Source organism: Drosophila bipectinata, chromosome 2R, assembly GCF_030179905.1.
Source record: "Drosophila bipectinata strain 14024-0381.07 chromosome 2R, DbipHiC1v2, whole genome shotgun sequence".
NCBI classification, from domain to species: domain Eukaryota; kingdom Metazoa; phylum Arthropoda; class Insecta; order Diptera; family Drosophilidae; genus Drosophila; species Drosophila bipectinata.
This window is the reverse complement of record NC_091737.1, coordinates 9,986,598-10,012,180: the sequence shown is the minus strand read 5'-3', so window position 1 is coordinate 10,012,180 and position 25,583 is coordinate 9,986,598. Positions and strand designations below refer to the sequence as shown.

General features: G+C 44.1%; 2 protein-coding genes across 9 annotated transcripts; both read left to right on the top strand.

Annotated features, from left to right (window-relative positions):
* Pde8 (phosphodiesterase 8) lies at window positions 1-22,812 on the top strand. Of its 7 annotated transcripts, none has more exons than XM_017252838.3 (20): window positions 1-508; window positions 1,182-1,337; window positions 6,090-6,809; window positions 6,927-7,011; window positions 13,517-13,632; window positions 15,851-15,907; window positions 15,998-16,203; window positions 16,374-16,433; window positions 16,591-16,645; window positions 16,758-16,856; window positions 17,072-17,182; window positions 17,282-17,451; window positions 17,527-17,737; window positions 18,850-18,990; window positions 19,056-19,154; window positions 19,211-19,459; window positions 19,534-19,756; window positions 19,818-19,975; window positions 20,031-20,301; window positions 20,360-22,812. In XM_017252838.3, the coding sequence occupies exons 3-20, from the start codon at window positions 6,510-6,512 to the stop codon at window positions 20,500-20,502; spliced, it is 2,754 nt and encodes a 917-aa protein (XP_017108327.2). In that variant the 5' UTR covers window positions 1-508; window positions 1,182-1,337; window positions 6,090-6,509; the 3' UTR covers window positions 20,503-22,812. The 7 variants fall into 7 exon arrangements, with proteins under 7 accessions (XP_017108327.2, XP_017108325.2, XP_017108328.2 ...); XM_017252836.3 differs by having other exon boundaries at window positions 2-508; window positions 18,823-18,990; XM_017252839.3 differs by lacking the exons at window positions 1-508; window positions 1,182-1,337; window positions 6,090-6,809; window positions 6,927-7,011 and adding exons at window positions 8,059-8,709; window positions 11,409-11,748 and having other exon boundaries at window positions 18,823-18,990.
* Window positions 22,813-23,598: 786 nt separating this feature from the next.
* Window positions 23,599-24,936, top strand: St1 (Sulfotransferase 1). Of its 2 annotated transcripts, none has more exons than XM_017252446.3 (3): window positions 23,599-24,012; window positions 24,074-24,604; window positions 24,657-24,936. In XM_017252446.3, exons 1-3 carry the CDS (start codon window positions 23,678-23,680, stop codon window positions 24,820-24,822), a joined length of 1,032 nt encoding a protein of 343 aa, XP_017107935.2. In that variant the 5' UTR covers window positions 23,599-23,677; the 3' UTR covers window positions 24,823-24,936. The 2 variants fall into 2 exon arrangements, with proteins under 2 accessions (XP_017107935.2, XP_017107936.2); XM_017252447.3 differs by having other exon boundaries at window positions 23,600-24,012; window positions 24,672-24,936.
* Window positions 24,937-25,583: the final 647 nt, after the last annotated feature.

The window sequence follows — 25,583 nt, the reverse complement described above, 5'->3', positions numbered from 1 at the left end:
CGTTGCCATTCGCACGAACTTGTATCTCAGAGACTGTTTTAGTTTTTCCTTGTACTCGCGTTCTTCTAGCTAGTCAGGCAGACAGCCAGCTATAGCTAGCCAGCTAGCTAGTTTGTTTCTTTTGTGTTCCATAAAGTATCGTGTCGTATCGTAACGCTCTCTGCGAACGGAACAGAGCGGTGCTGAGCGGAGCGGATTCAGTTTGAGTTGACGTTTTGCTTTGACAGGCAGCCGTCGTCGTTGCCGCTCGTGGATCGCGGATAGCGGATTGCGGATCGCCGCTGCCCAGGCCACCCTACCCCCGTCTCTGGTCGTGAATCTCGTGAATCTTTTCGTCGAGCGTTTTCGTTCTTCGCCGGCTCTGCCCCGCAAAGAAAAAATAGAAGTAGAAGGAGAACCACCCAACTTGCACCACCCGCTGACCGACCAGTGGCGCAACCGAAAATTTAGTTATCTTCGCGGCCGCAATAATCGGCAATCATATTCACTCGATTTGTGATCAATATATGTATGTGTGTATATCTGCCCATGAATGGCTGGTGCGTGAGTGTGAGTGTGTGTGTGTATTGTTCAGATTGAGTGTTGGCAGCACAGCGGCCGTAAATGTGAGCCAATTGTATCTCACAGATACGTTTGCGGTGTTATCGCAGCTACTGTCTCTGCCGCTGTTGCCGCTGCTGCTGCTGCTTCGGCTGTTGCTGCTGCTGTGCCTGATATTATTATTATTATTACTTTTAATGCATTGAATTTAAGTTTCTGCTGTTTACAATTTTGTATACTCACTGCCCGGCTATGTACATGCGAGTATTTTGCAATATCTTGTGCGTCAACAACAACAAAGGCAACAGCAACCGAAACAGCAACAGAAACTGAAACTGAAACAGCAACAACATCCGTGCTATGAACGTGACCTCCCGCGCATTAAAATAAATTCTAATTTGTGGAAGAAAGAGCAACGAAAAATGTTTTGTTATTGTTATTGTTATTGTGACGACGATGTATCGCAAAGAAGTGCTTGAGTATCTCGACAAACGGACACACACACACACATACTATCACACACCTGCATATCTATGTGCCCGTGTTCGCGTTTATATGAAAATATATTTATTGTTAGTGCGTGTGTATATCCCATCCCCCCATTGTGCTCATATGTGTGTATTTGTTTAATTTATATCTAGAGTCTGATATAAATATTAAAATATAAAGAAAATATATATATATTTATATATATTAATATATATACAGTGTGGTGTGCAGATACATACTTACGTAAATAGCAAAAAGAAATCATTGGGAAAGCAACAACTAGCAGCCAAACGACAACATTTTTTTCGGTACGTCAACAGATAATGTATTGTATATGTACTTAAGTTGGACATATTTCGGTTGCGATTTTGTTTTCGTTTGTTCGCTTAATTTGCGAGCATTCTTTTGGATACACATTTACATAGATGGCATGGCATTCAGATACAAATCTGTGCTTCTGGCCGGTGCCTGGGAGCAGCCATCCATCTATCCTTACACCCCAAACCACTGACTTCCCCAGTCGTGTGTATATCGCACGCAATTATATTATACAAGCCACCTTGGAAGTGTCAACGTCTCTGCCTCTCTGTATCTCCCACTCTGTAGCTGCTGGCTTTTAAGCAAGTGCCCTCCAAAAGATCATAAAATTAAATGAAATAAAAAAATAAAATTGAAAATTTTCATGCAACTGGCGTCGCAAAAAACATTTTGCAGTTTGTTTTTTTCAGTTTTTTTTTTTAATTTAGCTTCACCCACCACCTGACAACAAAAACGGTGACAATCTCCCCCGGATCCGGAGCCGGAGACGGAGACGGTGCCTCTAACTCACCTGACTTCTTATAGGCGCGACAGAGGCACATAAAAATCGCTTAAAATGTTGTCGGTGGCAGGCTGGAAGGGGGCTGGCAGGGGCACAGGTGGGCCAATGAGCGATGCCTTGATGCCTCGATGCCCATACTTGCCATAAACAATGTGAAAAATATCATTCCGTACTTATAAACAAGCAACAATAAGTTTGCAAATTGCGTTCGCATTTCGTTTTTCGTTTTTCGTGTTTCGAATTTTGCATTTTGCATTTTAGCTGCCTGACTGCCAGGCTGACTGCCAAAATGTTTTCCGTTGAATGTCTTCTTTTTTTTTTTGGTGTATATATGGTATTTCGGCTATATCCCTCATGGACTGACCCATTTTGTCGTCGATTATCTAATGGCTGTTTACTATATAACTATATGAATTGAGTTTGGTGGCTTTCTTTTCGTTTTCACTATCTATGCGATAGGCTGTCCCCCAATCAGTTGGCTGGCTGCCTCACTACCTACCCTGCTGACTTAATTAATTCTCGATTTTAACTGTTTATTAAAATGGATTGTTAGTGTAGCAGTTATTGTTGTTGGAGCAATTGTAGGTGCCTGGTATTGTTAACAGCAAATAAATCCGAGTCGCTCGCGTGCATACTGATTGGGATTTTCAAAGAGGAGTCAGGAGGGGAATCTGAAAAATAAAAATACATTTGAAATGTTTATTATAACTACGGTTATGCAACCTGCACACCGATGGGCATGCTAAGCAGTACCACCTCCTCCTCAGTGCAAACCCCCCATTCGATTGCACCTGGACGTGTTTACACTCCGACCGTCTGCAGTTCATCTAACTTTATGCTCGGTTCGCTCGGTGTGCCATTTGATTGTATTGTCAACTGCTTGGGGCAATCAGCCAGCTCCTCCTACTCCCTCGCTCCCCCATGGCCTCCCATCTGGCATTCCAGGTTGCGACACTATTTCCCTACTCTCCCATTATTCCCGAGATTCGTTTCCATTGTCATGGCTCGCTCGAAAGATCGGCATTTGAAATGCAAATGTCCGAGTGGCAGGCAAGCTCTTTGAAATGGCCGGAAAAGCCCCCATAGATATTGTAAGCAATGTACACCATCGGATATACATTGGTGTGTACTATATATGTAGTGGCGTGTTCTTTCATCTTTATTATTAATTAGTCGAGGTTCAACCTTCCCTCTGTAAGCGATTAGTCGCCATTCCATACTGAAGCCTCAAGGCCCATCACGAGGATACTAATCGCCTGACACTTGTGACGCACAATCTGAACATGAAATTCTTGGTGAGATCTCTTACGAAGGTTGTCCATTGTCTTAGGGTCTCCTATGATTTATACTCTATGGTACATATCTATTGAAAAATAATGGGCCATTAAAAATGTTCTTCTGGGGGAATAGGAAATCCCAAAGCTGTAACATCTCGCTCGTTTGGCTTACAATAATATTTTTTCTAGACATTAACTGGCAGATCTAGTTATAGAGACTGATATGAAAACATTTAGCCTTGGGCTTATATAAGACTTTCATATTAAAATATTCAAGATTCCATTTTTTTCTAAAACTGAGTCACATGTAAGCTACTCCACCCATTCCTGATAATCCATTGGATACGTTTTCACCGAAACGCCTGTAAATGTTGTATATAGACGATCGAATTCCGATCGACTCTCTATATATGCATCTAAAGTAAACAGAAAGCCGAATCCAACCGATTGCCAGCTGCAAAATATCAGCGTGCAAAAACTATTAGATACAAAATTGTTCGAATGCGCTCCACCAGGGGGGTTCCATGTTCATCATTTTTGGTCTCGGCAAGGTTTCTTATATGGCCCGGCTTCGGCTGCCAAATACAAACATGCCTTCCCGCCGTACATATTGGCAAGAAATTCTATTAGGCAGACACACACACACACACTTAGGCTACATCAGGCATCCTGATGATGCTATTATACAAATACCCACAAGCACCTGCATACTAATAGCTATGGGCCAAGCATCCAAGCTACCAAAGCATCCGTGACTGGCTGCATCTAATGAGTTGACGTTGACGTTGGGGACCGCTAATAGAATTTGGCACTTCTTGGTGCATGCCGCACGGCTCTGCGGCACTATGGTACTCTGGTACTCTGGCTCTTTGGCTCTTGAGCTTTTGCGTTGCATACCAAAAGGCGCTGGGATGAATCCTGGGTGGCTTTGACTCCGCAGTCCGGATCCAAGCCCACCTCCAGGTAACCACCTAGCAACGGGGCCTGGCAACGGGGCGGCTAAGTAATTTCAACATCCCTGCTCGGCGATAAACAAATTATGTTACGTCTACAGCGTTCGTTCGTTATTTATTTGAAAACTTAAATGAGGCTGAGTGAACAGCGAAAGCCATTACTTGTACATTTTAATATGGTCGGTTCTAAAAATAATTTGTTTAAATCAACAAACACACCATAGACTGATGTGAACGCAAAGCTGATTCCCGTCATCTCTATTGTATCTCTATTTTTTTGCTTATATTTTATTTTGCTTTCCTGGGGATGTAGATGGGTCGGTTGAAGTTGATTTTGAGCCGGCACAGAGAGAAAAATCAACAAGTTACTACAGCACTCATATTACTTAACAATTTTCCGATTATACCCAAAGGTCAGTTATTAAAAACAAATATAGATTTTATTGTTATACGACAAAAGCAATGGCTTATCATATCAGGGTGAATTGGACTTATTTATATCAAACTGAAATTAAAAATACGTTTCCAATTTTAAAGTCTGATAATGATGGACAAACTATAACTATCGTGATATGAAATCGTCAATTGATTACCAACGTTTTGGGGCATAAATACCAATATGGTAGTGGTAGTTTTTCTTCTGTGTGTGTTTCTGCCATCAGTCTTCCTGTTTGTGTCTTCTTTGGTGACGGCTTTTGTTTTTGGTGGCAACAATGCAAACGGATTCGGGCACTGGAACCAGGACTAGGACTGGCGCTAGTCCTAGTCGAGCACCACAACAAGTGTCCTTATGGACGTGGATGTTGTTATGTATGAATGCAGATGAAAGACAGTTCGTTCCCTTTAGCAAGTCAATCAACGTCGCTGGAGATAAGGACTGTGTATTTTCCCTATTGTTTTCCCATTCCATCATAGCCCATCCACTCCTCAGACAGAAGACATTTCACTCGCAGACTTGATCTCCCAAAAAGAGTGGGATTCGAACTGCCACTTGAAATGGGTGCGACTTTCGGTGACTAATCTGAAGTGTACTGCTCCACCTTCCCCCAACTGGCATATCAGTCAGTGGCTTCCTTCGAGACTGTTAGTCGAAGTCGAGTTCGCTTTCGATGAAATCGTTTTATCTAAATATTTAAAATTGGTTAGCAAGACACGAGCGACAGAGGGTTCTTTCTTTCTATTTGCCCGCCTCGAGATAAAGTGTCGAGGAATGACAGCCGGAGTCGGAGCCGGAATGAGAACAGCCAGGGCCAGAGCCAGGGCGTCATAGATACAGATACCGAAAGCTCTATTATATATATGACACTCGCAAATCCCCACAAGTCAATTGTTTGATACGTGCCACCGGGGGCTCAGACTATCGAGTTTCGCAAAAGTTTTTTTTTTTTTGGGGGGACCCGAACTTAATATGGCAGACAGCAGCAGGAGTCGTCGTCGCATCGTTTGTTGGCGAAAGAAAAACGCAAACATAACTCTGACTGGGCATTATTCATATGCTGCAAGTTGGTCACGTTCGACCAGGGGCGGGGGACTCCCCCCCTCCCTGTCTTTCCACACCCTTATTTACCTTCCTTTTTTATGTTTTTTATTTATTTTCGGTTTCTGCTCTTTCGCCTTGGCTCCAATAATCATTGCCAATATTTGGGCTTTTATGAATTTATAACAATTGCCAAGAGTTTTTGACAATTGTGCGGGTGCCCTGTCCATTTTCGATGAGAGTTTCAATGAAACCACGCTCGCCTTGTAAACAATCTAAAAATATCCGATCCGAAATGCCCGAAAAATCCTCAATTATGGGGCATCAATGTCAAGTAGACTAATTTAATTAATTATGTCTGGAATTGTTATTCAAATGTGAATAGGTTTCAGCTTTAAAAAAAGCTATGGTCGAGTTTTTTAAGTAAATGATACCCGGTACTATTCTATCCTAAATAATTCTAGAATTTTTCCCATTTTGATTGCATTTTTGTGGCATTTTAATTAATGTTTGTTCTTTTACTCAAATTGCAGTGCTCTTTGTTTGTGGAATATCAGTCCATCACTCAGCAGACCGCAGCCCGAAAATGTTTCAATTATGTTATCGCCGACAACCGCAGCATCGTCCAGAAGAGCAGCAATCGAATCAGAGCAGCAGCAACCAAAAGGCGGCAGGAGCACTGCCAGGACCACAAGGAGCCGAGGAATAAGCTGCACCTTTCCAAGACCCGGAATCCGTAGACCAAAGCCGAAAAAAGGAAGGAAGCAAGGTCCAACCGAAAAGGAAACAGAAACAGAAAGCAAATCCCAAACCGAAACTAGAACTAAAACCAAAATCACCAGGCGACCGAGAGCAATTTAGTTTAGTAACCGCAACGTCCAGAGTGGACGCGGAATTAGTCAGTAGAGTGCAAGGAGTGCCAGGAGTACCAGGATCAGAAGCAGGACTTCGCCATGGGTTGCTCGCCAAGCACACTGCCCGCCCCCTCGTCCACCTCGGCCGCAGCCGGTGGCCAGCCCACCTCCGGCCAGGGATCCCTGCCCCCCTTGGATGCCTCTGAGAAGGATGGCAGCCGACTCTTCTGCATCAAGTTGCGTCGCAGTCGCCTGCGTCGCTGCAGCTGCGGGGGCGTAACCCTGCAGACTCCCAACGATGGCAACGGCAGCACCGCGGGCAGCGGGGCGGGCGACAATCTGTGCGGCCAGGTGCTACTCAATCCACTGCAGACCAAGAACGAGGCCGACTACGAAAAGGTAACTAAACACCACAGCTTACCGATGGGATGGAGGGCATCCAGCTCTTTGGTCTTGAGGGGGCAGGTCGCTTTTTGAACTCGCCGCTTATATGGCTCCTTGTGTTTGCTTTTGCAGCTCAGTACCGGGAAGAAGGACTCGATTGTCACGGTGGCAGCTTTGGGCAACTTTACGCACAGCGTGGTGCGACGTGCCACAGGCAGTAAGTACAGTAGTCACTTTAAGGCACTATCATTCTTCAAAAGGGATATGGGTTGTAATTAAATATGGAAGTAACCTTGAAGATTTGAAGTTCAAGCTCCTTAGAACCGGTTTTCATTTAGGAGGTATATAACTTCATTTGTGGAACTGATCCCCCCTTTTAATACCCATTTACATTGGCCAGAACCTTGGGCAATAAAAGCCATAGATAAGACCGCCGATTGAGTAACTATGCTTCTTCTAATCTGAAGTGAGGCTACTCCACCGTTAAGAACTTCCGCTATGCTGGGGCTGATAGTACTCCAAACGGGGCACTTATCAATGGGAATCTGAGAGCGGGGGTTGCACATTAACTCTTCTCCTGATTGAAAGAAAATTTACAATTCTCAAAATTGGAACTCAATCAAGTCAAGTGGTCATAACGTTGGCTAGATAAAAAGATTGATTAGGGTGGTAAAAGTTTTTGTTTCCGAGAGGGGTAATCAATCTTCCCAATCAATCGAGAAGTTGGAAAGGGGAGACACTCGCCTGTTATGAGACAATGGGAATGTTAATTATATTTCTTATTTATTTGCTTAACAATTAGGGGGTATCAGGTGTGCGTCACACTCTCGGATGCAGCTCCAGGTTTCCAGGTTCGGGTAACCCGATCCCGTCTCAGAAAAGTCAGCTGGCGCTTGTCTCAGCTTGAAGCGCAGCTGTTTTGTGGCGACGTCTAATTACCAGCCTCTCTCCGGCTGCCCGGCTCTCTGGTCTGGCTCTCGGTTCTGTTATCTCACCTTTCCAACCGCCAGTTTCGCGTTTCTCAGGTGAGACTGACTGAGCATCTGTTGTAACCTGATCGCGCTCAGTCCAGCGGATCAGTCCAGTGAGAGAGTGTGGGAGCACCGGAGAGTGGGTGTGGAAGTGGCAGGCCCCAAGAGCCCCAAGAGCCACCAGAGCCACCAGAAGAGAGAGATATAAAGAGAGATATAGGCTTTGGCGATAAACGAACTTTGCGGCAACAGCTGCTCGCCATTTATGGAGTCACTTCATTTTCATTTGCTGTAGATTCTTTCGTCGCGTCGGTCGCTTCAGTCGCAGAAGCAGTAGCAGTAGCAGTTGCTGTCGCCGCCGCAGTTGCCGCCGACAACAACAACAACAACAATAACACCAGCAAAAAGTGAATCTACTGCATGTGCCATATATTGTGGAATTGAATGCAATCATTGCAATAGTGTCACGCACTTATGCAAATCCAAAAAAGAAAATAGTCTGTGTGTGTGTGTCGTCTAATCGCAGATCTTTGCTGACAAATCTACAAACAAAACAAAAAAAACACTAAACTGGTCACTGAAAATCAACACAAATTTGGCCAAAAGTCGTGCCAGCAGTGCATATAGATAGCTTACAGCTTATAAGCTATATAACATATAACTCAGGGCCAACCAGTCGTCGAACCAAAGCGATTGCAATTAAAAAACGCATAGAACCGAACCGATACGTTTCGATTCGTTTCGATTCGATGTACATGTACATGTACAAGTCGCAACTGAAAATATTCGTGGCTGCATTCGATCGAGGTGGAAAAAAACAGCTTAGCGTGCTCTAAAATACAACAAAAATGTACACTCATACACGCGAAGAGTATCAAAAAAAGTGTTAAAAATCAAAACAAACTTCACAACTAAGTGTGCCAACAGCCGCAGCAGCAGAAACAGCAAGTGTAACGAGTAGCCGTCTCCGGTCTCCGGTCTGCGGCTAGATATTGTATCTGTATCTGTGTAGCTGATGATCAATATAAAATACATGAATCCACCAGATACGCAGATACGTTATGTGCCAGTGTTTTCCTCTTTTCCTCTGAGTTTGTTTGTTCTATTTAAGTGCATTTTTAATAATCCTACTTGGAAAGTTATTGGACCCCCGGGTATCGGAATTCTCACTTTTAAAATCGCAAAAATAAAATAAATTAAAACATCCAATTAATATGCAAAAATTCACATGACAATATCTGGTTTTGTGCCAGTCACCACAGCAGCCATATAAACACAGAAAGGGAGAGATGTGCAAACGGATCGAGAGAGGGAAATGGATCTCGCATCTTTTTATTTTTCATATTTAATTCAAGTCGACCGATCGACCGATCGATCTATCGATCCGTTTGCACTCTCTCACCCAACCCCTGTAAACAATGAAACAAACGCCCACGGAATGGCGCCAAAACATCAATCAAAGCCAAAGAAAACAAACCGAACCGAGCGATCACTACCCGACGCTACTCGATCCATTATATATAGCTAATCCCACGCGTCACAGTCGCGTTTGTTGCAGTTTATCAGTTTGCACGGAAATTGGGGAAATTGAGTGATGACTTTTCGGTACTACATATGTTTGTTTGTTTGTTTGTTGGTGGCAGTGGTGGCACTGGCAACTGGTCGTATACTTAACGTCTTCAATGCTTTTGCCTACACTCGCATTAGTTTGCGATTTTCTAAGTTTTACACAAATTACTTTCGGGTTTAGCCACGTGAAGCTCTTCACAAATACGCGTATGGCGCGCCGAGTCCGGCGGAGATTAGATTACCGCTGGATACGTTGCCCGCCGGTCGGTTCCCATGTTTCCTATCAATATGGTTCTTTATTTTTTTTTTCTTTTAATTTTATAAAGTTTTAGTGGCTATAGAGTAAGGTGGCCGCGGCCGGTGGCCAGTGGCTAGTATAGGGCTATCAGCTAGCGAGTATCGCTGAGTAAAGAAGATCGCATTTTGTTAGATATAGTAGGCCAATTTTATTTCGATTTCGGGTAGACCTCCACCGCTACCGCCACCCACCATCCACCACCCATAGATTGTAGATTGTGCACGCGCACTCCCTTGGATCCCCCGTATCTCTATCTGTGGTGTACCTGAGTATCTGTGCATCTGCGCCAGTGCTGTGTATCTGAACCTGCCTCTGCTTCGGCCACCTCCGCCCACCGCCGACGCACACACAGCCTAAACATCTGAATACTATGAGCAAACTTGGCTGATATTATCTTATCACAAATTAATTGGTCGCCATGACAACGGCCAAAGGCGCAAAAGGCCCCAAAACCATTGGCCAACTGATCGGCCAGCCAGGCAGTTGGAATCCCCTTCCCGTTTCCACTTATCCTGTTCCCTGGCTTCTTAATCCTCTCTTTGTATTAAAATTAAATTTACTTTCGGCGATTCCGTGGGATTTAATTCCATTGCACCTGCTTTCTAACAGCCGGCTAAGCGCCTTAGATACGCCCCAGCGTACTCGCAGATACAAATGTATCTGTATCTCCATGCGACCGGGCCAGGGCCCAGCAGACCGTTAGTTTGGGCCGGAGCGTACACAACGTCGCTGTCGCTGCCACTGCCACCGCTAGAGCCAGAGCCACCAGAGCCGCAGCCAGTTTCAAAATCCGTGCGAGAATTATCATCTGGCAAACAGTTCTTCATACCGGATTAGAACGGACGTTTTGTTCAGTCCGGCTCGCGATTTCGCAATTTATTTTTCGGATTTCGGATTCGGATTGGTTTTCGGACCGCCGAGCGCAAGTGAATAAGTGAATCCCTGCTGGCTCTATTCAATTTCAATTCAGCCAAAGCCCCCTCCCTTCACACCTCAAAACTAAAAGTTAAAAAAAACAACAGTTGGGCAATCGATCAAGCTGTCCCAACTTCAAGTGAAAATTCGCACGCTAATGAGCCCGTGATTTTTCTCCTCGGGATTTGATACTATGAACCGCAGTGCGAGACCCAGTTGTAAGTACATACTAGCCAAGTTTCCAGGCCCTGAACTTTCAAAATAGTTGACAAAGTCAAAAATATGGTTCTTCGTGGTGGGTGGGGCAGGTCCCCCCAAAAAACAGCTCCCTGAGCCTGTTGCTGCGACGTCAGCGGCTGCTGGCCGCTTTTTATCTAAACAATTTATCGATTTTCGTTTAGATTACAACGCGTGTACCCCAACTCCCATCTCCGCCCTGCCCATGCTTCCACCCCCCCTCTCCAGTTCCTTTAGTCGAAAAAAAAAGAAAATATATATGTATATAATATGTATATAACACAAACGATAAGATACACTCGACCCATTTGAATAAGCGCAAATATTCTGTCCCCACTGGCGGGTTTATGTATGAAAACTGGTACATGGATGGCGTATGTTAGTGGGTACTTTCCCTGGCTAGTTTTTTGTTTATGCCTCACTTAGTTATTTATATTAAGTGTGCGCTCGGATGTGGGCCACTTTATCATTACGCACTAATTGTGCGAAATCAATGCCGCAGACAGATAAACAAACCAGATAGAACAGAGAAGGAAAAGAAAAAACAAACTATTGCACATAAATGACAATTAACATAATGCCACGAAAATAATCAAAATTTGTGTGACTTCATTTGCAAATTAGCCAAGAAAGAACACAAAAGTGAAAACAAAAACAAAGGTCCACAAAACACAAACAATGATAATTTCCAGCCAGCCGAACTTGGCTGGATCGGCGACTACAACAGCAACGACAACGAGCACAGCCACTAATGCCGCTGCCCACACAAGCGAAGAAAGTGTTCCCAGCAATTGCAATTGCTCCATGGTGGGAGGCAGTGGGCTAGTGGGTGTGCCCCTGACCAGACAAGCCCCAGTCATGGATGCCAAAACTACAGGAGGAGGAGGAGGAGCAGAAGCTACAACGCCAACGGCAGGCAGAGATTCATTAACGCGTCCGGCCTCCGAATCCGAGCTAAATGTGGGTAAGGCTCCTCAACTCTCGGGGTTCAGCTCTTCAGGGGTTAAAGTTGAGTTTGATGATGCGGTTAACATGCGTGTCCACAGGGGAGCTGGAATAAATATAAACAAACATCCACCCACATATCTATAGAGTGTGTGTGCTAGTGTTTGTGTTTGTGGGCGGACTTAGTTTGCTTTGTGGCCAAATTATGCACTGCCAAGTGGGTTTTGGCAATTAAAAATCATGCCCAAAGTTTTGTTCATTTTCCTTCCATCTCTCATGTTGGCCATGTTGTCGGTTAGATTTCCACCTGCTTAGCCATGTAGAGCAATTTAAAAGTTAAATCCAGCAATTAAACATGCTAAATTGGAATTAATAATTTCTGAAAAGTCAGCGAATTAGAAATAATTGGGCTTGCCAACCATCAACATGGAAAGTAATTGAGATGTGCAGAGCAAGTGCGTTTAACAGGATTGCATCTCAATGCAAAAAGTGTATTTGGCAAATACGAATTCATCAATTTAGTCCGCCCATCTGCACAAAATCAAAGCACTAACATTTGCTCATGTCTGATAACTTTAATTTGTTGGCAAGCAAGCCGCACAAAAGCTTTCGGTAAATTCCATTAGAAACAAGTGAAGACGGTTAAGGTGGTGTTTCTAGACTACAAGATACCCGGTACTCTTACTCCATTTTGTTGCATCCTTTTTGGTGCTAAGGAGCCACTCAACGAGGGAGGCAGTAAATAGAGTCCATAGCTCCTCTGAAAATTACCAGATTAAGTCTTTTGATTCTTTGCTGATCAAGAATATATACTCTCTTAAAAACACAATATACCCTTGCACTCTACCGTGTATTAAAAGTTTGGTGTTTGGCCAATCATTTCCAGAGAGGGGGTCTTCAAAATTCTTGTTCGGGCCTAAGCATACATAACTTGCAAGAAGCCACAGAATTTTAATTTTGTCTTCAACTTTTCCAAAGCATCTCAACTTTGCGATGGCCCGAGAAGGTAAGCCAAGCCCCAATATGGATTTTGTTCCCATGAGCCTGGTAATATGTTTTTGAATTTTACTTTAAGAATCGAAAGCAGAATATCTAAGCACATTTATAAGCAAATTTATTTATTTGATATTTATTACTCCCTTGTCTTCTGAATAGCAATTTAATGTGGGACTGATGTCCTTGTGATGTCCTAAAACCCGAAAATATTTAGTGGGCTGGATGATGGTCAGCTTTGGCTGGCTGGAGAGCTGGCTCGTCCTGTGTTTCTCATTAAGTGAAATACAATTTGTGGAGCTTAGTTCCTTTGGGGCTCGCTGCTCACTCGCATGGAGTGGCTTTGTTGACAGATAGAAACCCCAAGGACCAAGGACCTGGGACCCTTACCCTTTCGCCGGGGCACACACGTGTGCGTGTGTTGGGGCGTGCGAGGATTTCCCCGCTTCGCCCGTTTATAAAGTGTTTCTGAAATGCCAACGTTTATAATTAAATAAAACGTGCAACAAGAGGAATTAATGTGCGTGCGTGTGTTCCTGTCAGAGTGTGTTGGTATGTGTGTGGCAGAGTGACTGAGTGAGCGTGTGTGTGTGTCTGTGTGTTAGTGTTGGTCACCCATTCATTTTGATTGTGGGCGTGCGGGCATTTAGCTGTCGGCAGCCCAAAAGTATGCAATGCCCTTAGAGACCCAAACGCCCAGAAATGTAGCATACTTCTTTGGGCCGATGGGAGAATTTTCCTCGTCACCGAAGAGTGTTTTCCCGGCAAACATTTTCATCATTTTCTTTCCACAGGCACAGGCACATCGGGCACTAGTTCATCCGGCGGCGGGAATAGCCGTCCAGGACACCGCAAGTCATCGCTCGCCTTCGCCCTCACCCCAGAAGATGAGCCAATGGACGTGTACCAGGTGAGTCTGCATCCCTTACACATAAAAAACACCATAACATAGAGGGGGGTAATGGAGTAAATGGGGTACTGAAGTCAACCACATGTGTGTTACGTCTTTTTTTGATATGTTATCTTATCAGAGAGCCGTTTATACGGCAGCGGGTCGGGTGGTTGGGCGGTGATCGCTGCGTTTTTTCGCTTTACATTCCGCTTTAAATAGCCTCTCACCCATACCCTCGCACCGGCCTAGAGGCTCTTGCCTATAAACAATACGCTACTATAGAAATCAAATCAATTAACATTGAAGGTGGGAAATCAAAAGGCAAAGAAAGAGATTATACCCCCGTATACCGCGTTGAGTGTTGAGCGTTGGGGTTGTCGTTGTCGATCGCTTTCGATGCGATTCAGTTAGTTTCGTTTCAGTACCATGTCGCGTTGCTTCGAACCACAAAACCTGTGAATTATTAAGTGGCGCACAGAATCGGATCCGAACGGAGAGATACGACCGCAGATTGAGATACCGACAGTCGGGCGCATACCCACTCTACTGTCTACCGTCGACCGACAACAGACAACAACAGATACAAATAAAGATTACAGATACAACCAAAGATTTAGCAGATACAGATACACGGCGAGATCGAGATTGTCCCATTAGTAGAGACAATGTGGAAAAATTGGAAATGCCCCTGTCATTAGTCCGTCTCCATTATAGTGCGTGTGTGGTGGAGCTTATGCAAACAACTTGTTATTGATCTAAGACATTGGACCTCAAGTGCCGAGTGTAATTGTCGGTGTCATTGTTATTGTTGCGGTGATAGTGTCGGTGTCGGTCGCTTCACTCTCTCCCGAGTGGCTGAGTGTTGTTTTATAATTAGCAGAATGCGCAATTGCTTGCCAAAATTCAGCCGTGTGTTCCGCCGCAAATCCTCCGCCAAGTCCGGCCGAGAGAATCCATCGAATGAGCCGGACTCTGATGGGGAGCCGTATACGGCTGTAATTAGGCCGACGGCTTTATCCGATCCGCCAAGCGATAACCATAATGAAAGCAGCCCCAGCCGGCTGATAAGCCCTGCTAATACGGATTTAGATTTGGATTTGAATTTGGATTCGGGTGTGCCAGCAATTAACGGCGGTATCCAAGGTTCCTGGCCGGAAATGAAAGTGGAAACGATTTCGGCAGCAGCAGAAGCAACAGCAGCAGCTTCTGGGCCAGCTTCAGTGGCCATTTCCCAGTCATTTGGCGGACGGAATTCGGGAAAAACACCCGAGGAAATGGAGCTGGAATACGAGGAGAACGTCAAGGCCGAGGGCCGTGACATAGTGACTCCTCTGCGCCGCAATACGAGGCCGCTCAGCGTGGCCTTCTCGGGCAGCGGACGAAGTGCGTTGCAGCCGGAAATAGCCGAGGTCATACGCAGCCTGGACGTACCGGCGCTCTTGCTGAACAACCTCAGTCTGGACACAAAAAACCGGGAATGCGAAAGAGAGACGGATTGCTATGACCATGAGGACTCCTGCGAGGTGGTCCTGCGACGCAAGGCCAACTGCCTGGAGAGAAAAACACGGAGCCTGTACGAGCGACGGCTGCCCAAGGTGCCAAAGCTACATCTCCAGGTGGCTGGGAAAAAAACGTCAGAAGAGGAGGAGTTCAGGATATTTCAGGTACAGCTCTCCAAGGACGAACAACTTTTACGGTTAGCCCATCAATCTGTCGCCTTAGCCATGTGTCGTATGGCTGGCTGGTGTATGTGTTCTGGAAAATGTTGTGATACATTTCCGATTACATTTTCATTCCCCTGATTGACACTGAGCCCACCCCAACACCAACACCATTCCGGGTCCGCATCCGGATCCGGATTTAATGTGCTCGCATTATAAATCTGCAGCACACGAGCGTGCCACACATAAGTCAGTGGCAGAATCAGAATCAGAGTCAGAGTTGGAGTCAGAGTGGCAGCAACGAGCAATTTTATTTTAATTTATCATCATTTAAGCGACACCAACGCCACACACACGCATTCACGCATTGTACTCGTACTCGTATCTGGCAGATACACAACGCATGGGGGGAATAAGGCGAAGCCGGGTTAAGCCCTCTTATTTTGATGGGTAAAACCGGGACAGAGCTGCAGATTTTTATTAAATTTTACACCTTGTCTCACCTGCTCTGACAAATCTTCTTTTTTTTCTCCTTATTTCCCCCCTGGCTTTGGATCTCTTTGGCCTTATTGCAGCGAAATCTCATGGACCTGAAGTATCCAACCGTGCTACCACCGAATCCTCAACTTAAGGTAAGCCCTCGCCGGACCACTTTGAACCCGGGCAATTCAATCAGTGCAATGGCTTTGACCCGACTCCCAACCTTGCTCCTTATGTTCCAGGCCCTGCTCGTTTTCTACAAGGCGGACAGCATCTGCGATGCGGTCTCCGCGGCCTGCCAGCGCCATCAACTGGACGTCACGTTGGTCAAGTCGAAGGAGGAGGCCCTGGACACGCTCCAGAAGTCGTATGCCACCGCTCAGTGCTACCACCTAATCATAATTGATGCCCGTTCCTCCAAGAATCTGGATGCGGAGCATATTGCGAGGTGGGTTTTCCGGTGCTAAGAAATGGGTTTTGTTTTGGGTTTAAGCTTTGGGTTCAGGTTTTTTGTTTTGGGTCGAGTCGGTTGGGCAAAGTTTTTGAAACTTTTCCATTTTCATAAACTTTTCACTTTGCCATAAAACTTGCTGTCTCCTCCGCTTCTGCTCCCCACAGAACCATACGTCACACACACGGCCACCATTTAACGACAATAATTGCAGTCTGCAAGAAGAGGTGAGTGTGTATCAGTAGTGTAAGAGTGTATGTGCGAGAATATAAAGTGGAAAAGGCTCTTTTGTGTGGCAAGGATGCCTGCCTGCCAGCCTGCCAGCCAGCCATTCCATTTTCCACTCGCCACCAGCCATAAGCTACTAACGACCGACTTTTGCAGTTTCTTCGAAAAGGATGATGTGCTAATTGCTCTATTGGACGCTGGCGTTAATAGAGTAAGTTTCAGTTAAGTGCCCCATCAAAGAATAAGGCTCAATCACAATTAAGAAATGGGGAGAAAAGATACAGTTACAGATGCTACAGCCTGACAACTATTTTATTTCGCAGTGCGTAGCGGAGACGACCAACCTGGCCATGTGCAGTGTGGAACTGAAGCAGATACTGCACTCCATCATCCGGCCGCACAATGTCATGTCCACTCAGCAGGTAATCGAGTTAATGACCCGCTGACCTCCTCCTCCCGACCTCTGTACCTCCTCGCCTCTCTCCACCCTCCACTCTCCGCCACTCCACCAAAGCTTTCTCAAATTAATTCAATTAAATGACAGTCGTGCTGGAATGAAACTGTAAACCCGCTGTGTGTAACCTCCCGGTTTTGCCATTGCTTTTGCCATGGCCTTTGCTCTTCTCCCTCTCCCCAGGCACTCTACACGGCCCTGCACCGGCTGAAGGAGGTGGTGCTCATCACGGATGACGTGCTTCGCATCCAGTACGCGAACCGTGCCACCGAGAGGCTCCTCAACATGCGGCTGGTAAGTGTTTAGTGGCAGTATAGCGACATGGCAGTATAGCGGGCTGGGTATTTGTTTGCCCTATTGCGGCATTAATGAGATTTCCGTGTACGACAACAGGACGAAATCATTAGCAAGCCGCTGGCGGACATATTCGTATCGGACCTGTCCACAATCAGTGAGCAGGGCAAGAGCATCAAAGAGTTCGACGGGATACTGACCGTGCGCCGCAAGAACCAGGAGGGCATACCCATGCATGTACGGGTCGTGCCAGTGGCCTGCATCGGCAGGTGAGTCCCAACCACCTCCGGATGGCCACCTCCCCTCTCAGCTAACCCACTTAATTGCTAACCTCATTTTGACAGCGCACCCACGCACTTGATTTTCAACTTTGATGTGCCCGGCGGCCAGATGGACTTCATTGCCACACTGCCGCAGCCCAAGGAGGCGCCGCGCGGCTCACTGCACTCGGTGCGGCGTTGCAGTTTCGATGTCCGGTCGATCGCCTCGGATGGATTACGGAGGACCAGCCTGGCCAAGCTGACATCGCTGCCGCTGGAGGCGCCTATCACTAAAGTATGAGTTCGCCTCTCGTATGGGTTGTGGCTGCAGCATGTTGCACCTTTTGGAGGGGTAGAGGGTCCTCTATACATTTTTTTTTGGGAATGCCTAAATTTTGCAAAATTGTCGTCCGTGTACGTGTCTGTGGCTGTTCCTCTGTGCCTGTGCTCTGTGCCTGTGTATGTGTCCAGGTGTCCTGTCGTGGTGTCCTGTCGTGCCCCGTGACATAGCATTGAAGCGACGGCAGCAGCAGCAGCAGCATCTGCAGCAGCGACAGTAATAACATTAGCAACAATATTTGCACTAGCACATGCCCACCGACCACCCACACACGCACACCCGACACTCACAGGCACCGACACAAATGCATTTTCCGGCTCGGAGTTTTCGCAAACTTTGAATAATTGGGTTCAGAGATGTGATGTGGCTTTCAGGGCAGAAACTGATTGCACCTGATCTGCTTTTAATTAGCAAATTACTTTGATTTAATCAATTAAAAGGAAACTTTTCAAAAGTAATCCTGTAAAAGGATTATAAGCAAAGCTTTTTATTTGAAAAGTAGCTGAATAGAGTCTGTTTTCACATGTCATATAAAGTTCATATAAAACTTTATGAAACAATGAAATTATTCAATATACTCTGACCTGTAAGCCACACCCACTCCTAGCTGTAATGAAATTGCATTTGGGACGAGGAATGGCAGTGGCAGACTTCCGTTAATAGCCCACTGTGGTGCCAGCATTTGAGATCCTAATTTGACATAAACTTTACGCCTACTAATCCCAAAAAATCAACAGTAACAGCACATCTAAACCAACATGTTCTTACATTTATTCTCTTTTTATCTCTTAATTGTTATGTTCTCTTTTTTACTTTTATGTTTTGTGTACTCGAACAATGAACCAACTCATAAAAAAATATATATTACAAAATAATGTATAAAAACTGTTCGTTCGCACGTTCGCTCGCTCGCTCGATTTGCTCGCTGTGCGTCGCTAACCAAAAATAATAATGAAAACAAAAAAATGTACAAATTTAAAAAAAAAACAAAAATATAAAAAAAAACACAAAACTGCAACCTCTGCGCACTGGCACATTAGATAATCAATTTACTATCACAAGTACAGGAGAATTGTTCGGCCGATGAGGCGAGACTCATTGACAAGGTCTTGGAGTTCCTGAAGCGCGAAGGACTCTACAGTCCACAAATGAAGGAAATACGAACCGATGATCCCATAGCCACCGACTTAATTGGTGCTCTACTAACAGTAAGCTCAATCAACTCTCTAAGATATAAAATTCATATTTATTTTATAATTTTTATTTGAAATAGGGACCCAGCGTGTACTCCTCACGCCGCAGCTCGAATGACTCCATTATACGCACTGGCAGCTCCACCAGAACGGCCACCATTGTTCCAGCCAAAATGAAGGTACAATTCTGATGAAATAAATCGTAATAATTAATATATTGAACTCTTCTCCAAAGGCCAACCCCATCATTATGGAACTTCTCGACGAATCTCTGAGCTGGGACTTTGATATTTTCAAATTGGAAGAGATCACCGACTACCACCCGCTGCTCTATCTGGGCATGGAGATGTTCCGGAGATTCGATGTCTTCGCCACCCTGAACATCGATGAGAACGTGTGCAAGGCCTGGTTGGCGGTAATCGAGGCTCACTACCACAAGAGCAACACATATCACAACAGCACTCATGCCGCGGACGTCATGCAGGTGATTACCAACTAATCTTAACGAGTTTATTTATTTATTCTAATTTTTGCGTGTTTTGTTTTTGATACTCTTAGGCCACTGGTGCTTTCATTACACAGCTAACTAACAGGGACATGATGGTGATGGATCGCATGGAGGAGGCCACAGCCCTGATTGCCGCCGCCGCCCACGATGTCGACCATCCGGGTCGGTCCTCGGCCTTCCTCTGCAATTCGAACGACTCCCTGGCCGTTCTGTACAATGATCTTACGGTGCTGGAGAACCATCATGCGGCCATAACCTTTAAGCTAACACTGGGTGAGTAATGGCTTCTGGCTTGATATATGAAATTACTCATACGCCCCATTGTCCGTATCAGGTGACGATAAGATCAACATTTTCAAGAATCTGGACAAGGAGCAGTACAAGTCGGCCCGCAGTACTATCATTGATATGATCCTGGCCACGGAGATGACACGGCACTTTGAGCATTTGGCCAAGTTTGTGAGCGTTTTCGGAGGCGATGAGTCACGAGAGGTCAGTTGAGTTAATCTTAAGTGTAATACCTATTAGATATGTAATGTTCTTTTAGCCACATGCTCAGACTGAGGAGGAGACCTCGATCCTTATGCGACGCATGCTGATCAAGGTGGCCGATGTGAGCAATCCCGCCCGTCCCATGCAGTACTGCATCGAATGGGCCAGACGTATTGCCGAGGAGTACTTCATGCAGACGGACGAGGAGAAGCAGCGACACATGCCCATTGTGATGCCAATGTTTGATCGTGCAACCTGCAGCATACCAAAGAGCCAGATCGGCTTCATCGAATACATCATACAGGACATGATGCATGCATGGGAGAGTGAGTTGTTTACTTCTCTATTCTGTACCTGAAATTATAAATATTTTTCCATAAAAAGGCTTCATCGACATGCCGCAGCTCATCACCTACATGCAGATCAACTATTCGCAGTGGAAGAAATACGATGAGCAGGGCATCAATACACTGGCGGATATCATGGCCAAGCAGCCGCCAGTGGGAAAGCTGGCCAACTCCAAATAGCATACGGCCTTCCGGAGATTGTTCTCGGGTCTACTGAAGCCATTGCCGGCCCATGCGCCGGCCACCTCCACGATTGGCGAGAACGAAATGGAGGATGTGCTCTAGTGACGGCGACGAAGGTCCTGCGATGGCCATTTCCGGCACCGCCCTCGCAGTCTCTCGGCCTAATCCCGATCCCGATCCCGTTACTGATATCGATGCCGATGCTTGAGCAGCATTCAGCTCCAACTTCTGCTCCTGCTCCAGTTGTTGTCTCTGCCCCTGCTCCACCATCGCCCACTATGCTGGGCTGCCATATTAAGTCTCCAAAAGGACCCACGGACGGGACATGATGGGAGCGGAGGATGGGGCGGGACATTCTACGAGGTGCCAACAAGCGGTGTCACAAAAACAAATATGCAGAATCATAGAAAACAAACTAACTAAGGCAAAGAAGTAAACAAATATATTGGGCTGGACTCAAAATTAAATGTTTAAGATGCATCACAAGAAGCGAACTTTCTATTTCTATACAAACTAAAACTAAAACTATTAAAAAAACACAAAAAATAAGAGACCATGTGTGTGTGACGGTGTGTGCGTGTGTGTGTATGTCCCCCACCATCCATCCCCACCCATTTATAAATAAATGTGTATGTATTTTAGGATAAAAACTAAAAACTAGAAAAGAAATACTTGCAAACTATCAGCAAAGCAAAAATATATCCCACAGCAAACAAAATGGCGTGCGCTCAACAGTACCTTGCAACGGTATAAAATTATAACAGTATAACAGTTTAGGCGCTTAGCGGTATTACGGTAAGGGTAAACGGAACAGTGGGCACCAATTGTTAATTTCAACCTCACTCTCCCATCAAGAAGACAATCTCTGTTGATTACTGCAAAGCCAAGAAAATCTAGTTTAATTTTCTGTCCAAGTCAGAGTTTGAAAACGGAAGCGGAAACAGGAATAAGAATCAGAAACTGAAGCGGAAACGAAAATGGAAGTGTGAATGGAATCGGAAAGGAATACAAGGCCATAGCTAGACGAAGACTATATACATACATATGCATGCGACATCATGGCAAGCACTATATATACATACATACATATATTTAAAAAAACAAATACTATCACTATTGACTAGCTAACAATTAAAATTAAATAATGAGACAAAAAAATGAGAAAAAATCAACAAAAAAATGGAAACAAAACTAATTCGAATCCACTCTTGAGACATACAATGTGAATCGTATGGGGCCCCTTTTACTATCTAATTAACTAGTTACCTACACCTACCTTCCTAACTGAACTACAAATTAAGAAATCAAATAAAAAACAATGAGCTATCCTAATGCTAATACTATTAATGTTGTTTAGCTTTCTAAGCATACGGTATGAGAAATCAAACTAAACCCAAATGTTTTAACAATTAAGTGAAATCCTTTTTGAAATCTTTTTATCTAATTGACTGAACAAATTAAATATACATATATATATATATATATAAACCAGATCTATTAATACGAATCGATAATACGTTCTTGTTATAAAAAAAAAGAAAATTAATAAGAAAATAAAACGGAAGATGAAATTGAAAAGCTAAATAATATATACAATATACATATATACAATTTATACAACTTTTACGAAGCATAAAATATATATTTATATGTCATACGATATCGGAATTCATTCACAAGTTATAGAAATTTGTATGTGTTACCAAGGTGTTAAATCCCGTGCTTCAAAATGTTTTGATAAAGATTATATACACGTATACACGTCCCGGTCCCAAAGTCGCCCTTAATTCTCCCAGAGAATCCATCCAAACAGCACTATCTGATCTGACCCACACACCCCATTTTCCGATCCCACCCACACCAATAATTATTGTTGATCCCCAAACAAACCCCAATCCCCAACACACACATCATATTCAGCGATAGGAGAATATAAATGTATATGAATATTTAATGTTGTTAATATGTGTGTGTTTCAATTGTATGTATTGGATTAAATCGCGAAAATTACAAAGCAAGCAAAAAATATTAAAAAATTGATCAGCATATATAATGTGTGCAAAAAAAAACAGAAATCATGATAACATGAGATGCAAAAACTGTTTACATGTTGAAAAGAATATATATATATGTATACATTATAATATATATATAGATACGATACTACATTATGTTTCTGAACACAAAAATGATAAATCTTTACATACAACTATGTATATTTGTTACTACATCTGTTTGCTCCTTGCAGGTTAAGGATTATAAATGTTAAGATTTAGTCAAATTTATTGTAAAAAAAACAAAACCAAACACAACAAAAAACACAAAACAAGAAACAAAAACAAAATGCAAATAATAAAAATAAAAATCCAACAAAATGGAAATTGTCTACAAAAAACAATTCAAAACATGGGGGAGTTTCGGGTCAAGGTTGAGCGAAATAAACTATCCGACAAATCCTATCCCAACATTGAAATTAGCTTTTGCTTTCCGATCAGATCGTTTGCCTCGTTTAGATTTCACTCATTTTGGCCATAACAATCGGTTGATTCTCTGGCATGCATTCAAACAACCTGTTTTAAGCCATATTTGGGTTGGCATTCTTCCAGCTTTAATGAGCGCCCAAAACAGTGGGCTTATTTTCTCCAAGCACGCCACAAATCAAAAGGTAAACAAACACCAAAAAAACTTTCTTTTGGCTCTTCCAACAAAGAAAGTCTTACAACACGATCGATTCAGGCAGCTCAAAAATCGTGTCGCTTTATGAACAGAAACGAGTCTGGTTATGCGTTAATTGCATAATATTGTTTGGGGATGGAAGCGTGATATTAGGTTGAAAGGAGGTATTATATTTGCATATTATATTTAAAAGATATTGAAAAAAGGTTAGACTATGAATACCCGGTACCTGCAAAGTTTTATAAATTTCTATTTTATTTAGCTTTAAACAGGATTGGGATTTTCTTTAATTTACTTCTACAAGTACTGGGTATCATCATTATTTATTCGGAAACCCACCTAAAGATCGTGTCACGAATGCATCTCCAAGTTGCGTAAATACGCGAGATTCTGCCCGCGATCGCTTTGGGTTTCTCGAGCGGCGTTTATTGCGGTCCCAACTGCCGAGACGATCGGTTCGATTGATATAGTGCCCTCGATTTACGCGACTTACAAGATGCCCCAGTCGAGCTTCTTTGCCAAGAGTGTTCCCTTCGAACAGATCGACAAGCTGGCCATCAGTGGCGGTTACTCCTCGATCTTCGCCAGCTGCAAACCGGATGTCCAGGTGGTTGGAAATTGGGAACAGCGCTTCTGCCGCCTGGCTGACACATTCCAGCCCGTCCTGGATCGAGTTTATGATTTTGAGGTGCGCTCGGATGATGTTTGGATTGTAACGCTGCCCAAATGTGGCACCACCTGGATGCAGGAACTCACCTGGTTGGTGATGAACAACTGTGACTTTGAGACAGCCAAGAGTGTGGATTTAACAATTAGGTCACCCTTTCTGGAGTGGGTATAGCTAGACAGTGATAACTGTTGTCCGAAACTAATCATTTGGTTTAAATTGAAGATTTAATGGGGTGGTTCCCAATGTGCCACATGACACCATTGAGGCAGCCAATGCCCTACCCTCGCCCCGACTGATCAAGTCCCACCTGCCCGCCTGGCTTTTGCCCAAACAGATCTGGAGCAAGCGACCGAAGATCATCTATGTTTACCGGAATCCCAAGGATGCAGCCATCTCCTACTTCCATCACTGGCGTGGCATGGTTGGTTACCAGGGCACCAAGTCCGATTTCATGCACTCCTTCATCGATGGATATGTGAACTTCACCCCCTGCTGGCCTCATGTCCTGGACTTCTGGCAGCTGCGCCACGAACCCAATATTTTCTTCACCAGCTACGAGAGGATGAAGAGTCAGTTGGCGGAGGTTATTGGTGAAGTGGCTCGGTTCCTAGAGTGTTCTGTTAGCCAGGATCAAATCCAGAAGATGACCCAGCACTTGTCCTTCGAGAGTATGCGCGATAATCCCGCCTGTAATCACGTGAAAGAGTTCGAAAGCATGAAGGCTGCCGCCGGACGAGAGGTCGAAGAGTTCAGGTGAGTTCCTCAGATTGAATAACATAAACTCCAAAAAACTAAGACCAAATAGCTCATCCCCTCACAGATTCGTTCGTCGGGGAGTCGTCGGTAGTCACAAGGATGAGCTAACCGCTGACATCATCCGGGAGTTCGATCTCTGGTCCGACAGCAATCTGCGGGACTACAAATTGAACATGGATGACTTTGCCAACTACAGCAAGTTTAATTCCAACTGATTCTTTATTATTTTTTGCACCCGTTTGATACTATATTATTGTATAATCTCTACTAATAGTCTGTAAGTTGTGGTGATATACGTTTAAATAAATGATTGTTTTTTCTACACAGTATATATGGCTTAATGGTACCCCAAGTCAAGTGTTTACATTACTACTCTATCAGTTGCAGGTTCAGCGGGCATACAACGCAGTGATTAAATGACATCCATAAAATAATTGAATCATTTTTTCACATTTTTTTAAGAGGTTAAAAAAATTTTAACTTGAACCACAAGAAATTCTCACAAAATTATCATTGAAAAATGTCTGTTAATTGATAGTGGTTTGCAATCCGAGTCAAATTTTATTTCACTCAGCTGATCCAGAATACATGTTCTCAGCTATACATGTTCTTTAATAAGTGACTGGTATTTCATATCATTACGAACACATTGTTTACACTCTATTATCAATCAGTAGAAAAGGAAAAGCTGACTAAAGGGGGAATCAGTTTCTTCTATAGACGCGTTCTACCCATAGCAGACATAGGAACCTTTGGTCCATATTTAGGCCATATTTATTTTGTTGCCAGGTTTTGATAAAAAGTGAAGCTACTCAAAGTTATAAGATTAGAAAATTCGTCGATGGGATAAGTTTTAGCCAAATTATGGCAAATTCCCTGAAACTCGTAGAGGGGGAAATCCTCCTGACCCCATTACGATAAAAAGTAGCCAAAGTTACGGATTTTAAGTCACTTTTTTGACAATATTTTAGCCATT

What these genes read in the sequence shown, in the direction of transcription:
- Pde8 (XM_017252833.3), top strand. Translation starts at nt 14,496, where the DNA reads ATGCGCAATTGCTTGCCAAAATTCAGCCGTGTGTTCCGCCGCAAATCC. An exon ending in TGGAGGCGCCTATCACTAAA is followed by an intron (nt 17,738 to 18,822) that starts GTATGAGTTCGC and finishes CTGGCACATTAG; the next exon opens with ATAATCAATTTACTATCACA. An exon ending in TTGTTCCAGCCAAAATGAAG is followed by an intron (nt 19,155 to 19,210) that starts GTACAATTCTGA and finishes TCTTCTCCAAAG; the next exon opens with GCCAACCCCATCATTATGGA.
- St1 (XM_017252446.3), top strand. Translation starts at nt 23,678, where the DNA reads ATGCCCCAGTCGAGCTTCTTTGCCAAGAGTGTTCCCTTCGAACAGATC. An exon ending in ATTAGGTCACCCTTTCTGGA is followed by an intron (nt 24,013 to 24,073) that starts GTGGGTATAGCT and finishes TTTAAATTGAAG; the next exon opens with ATTTAATGGGGTGGTTCCCA. An exon ending in CGAGAGGTCGAAGAGTTCAG is followed by an intron (nt 24,605 to 24,656) that starts GTGAGTTCCTCA and finishes AAGACCAAATAG; the next exon opens with CTCATCCCCTCACAGATTCG.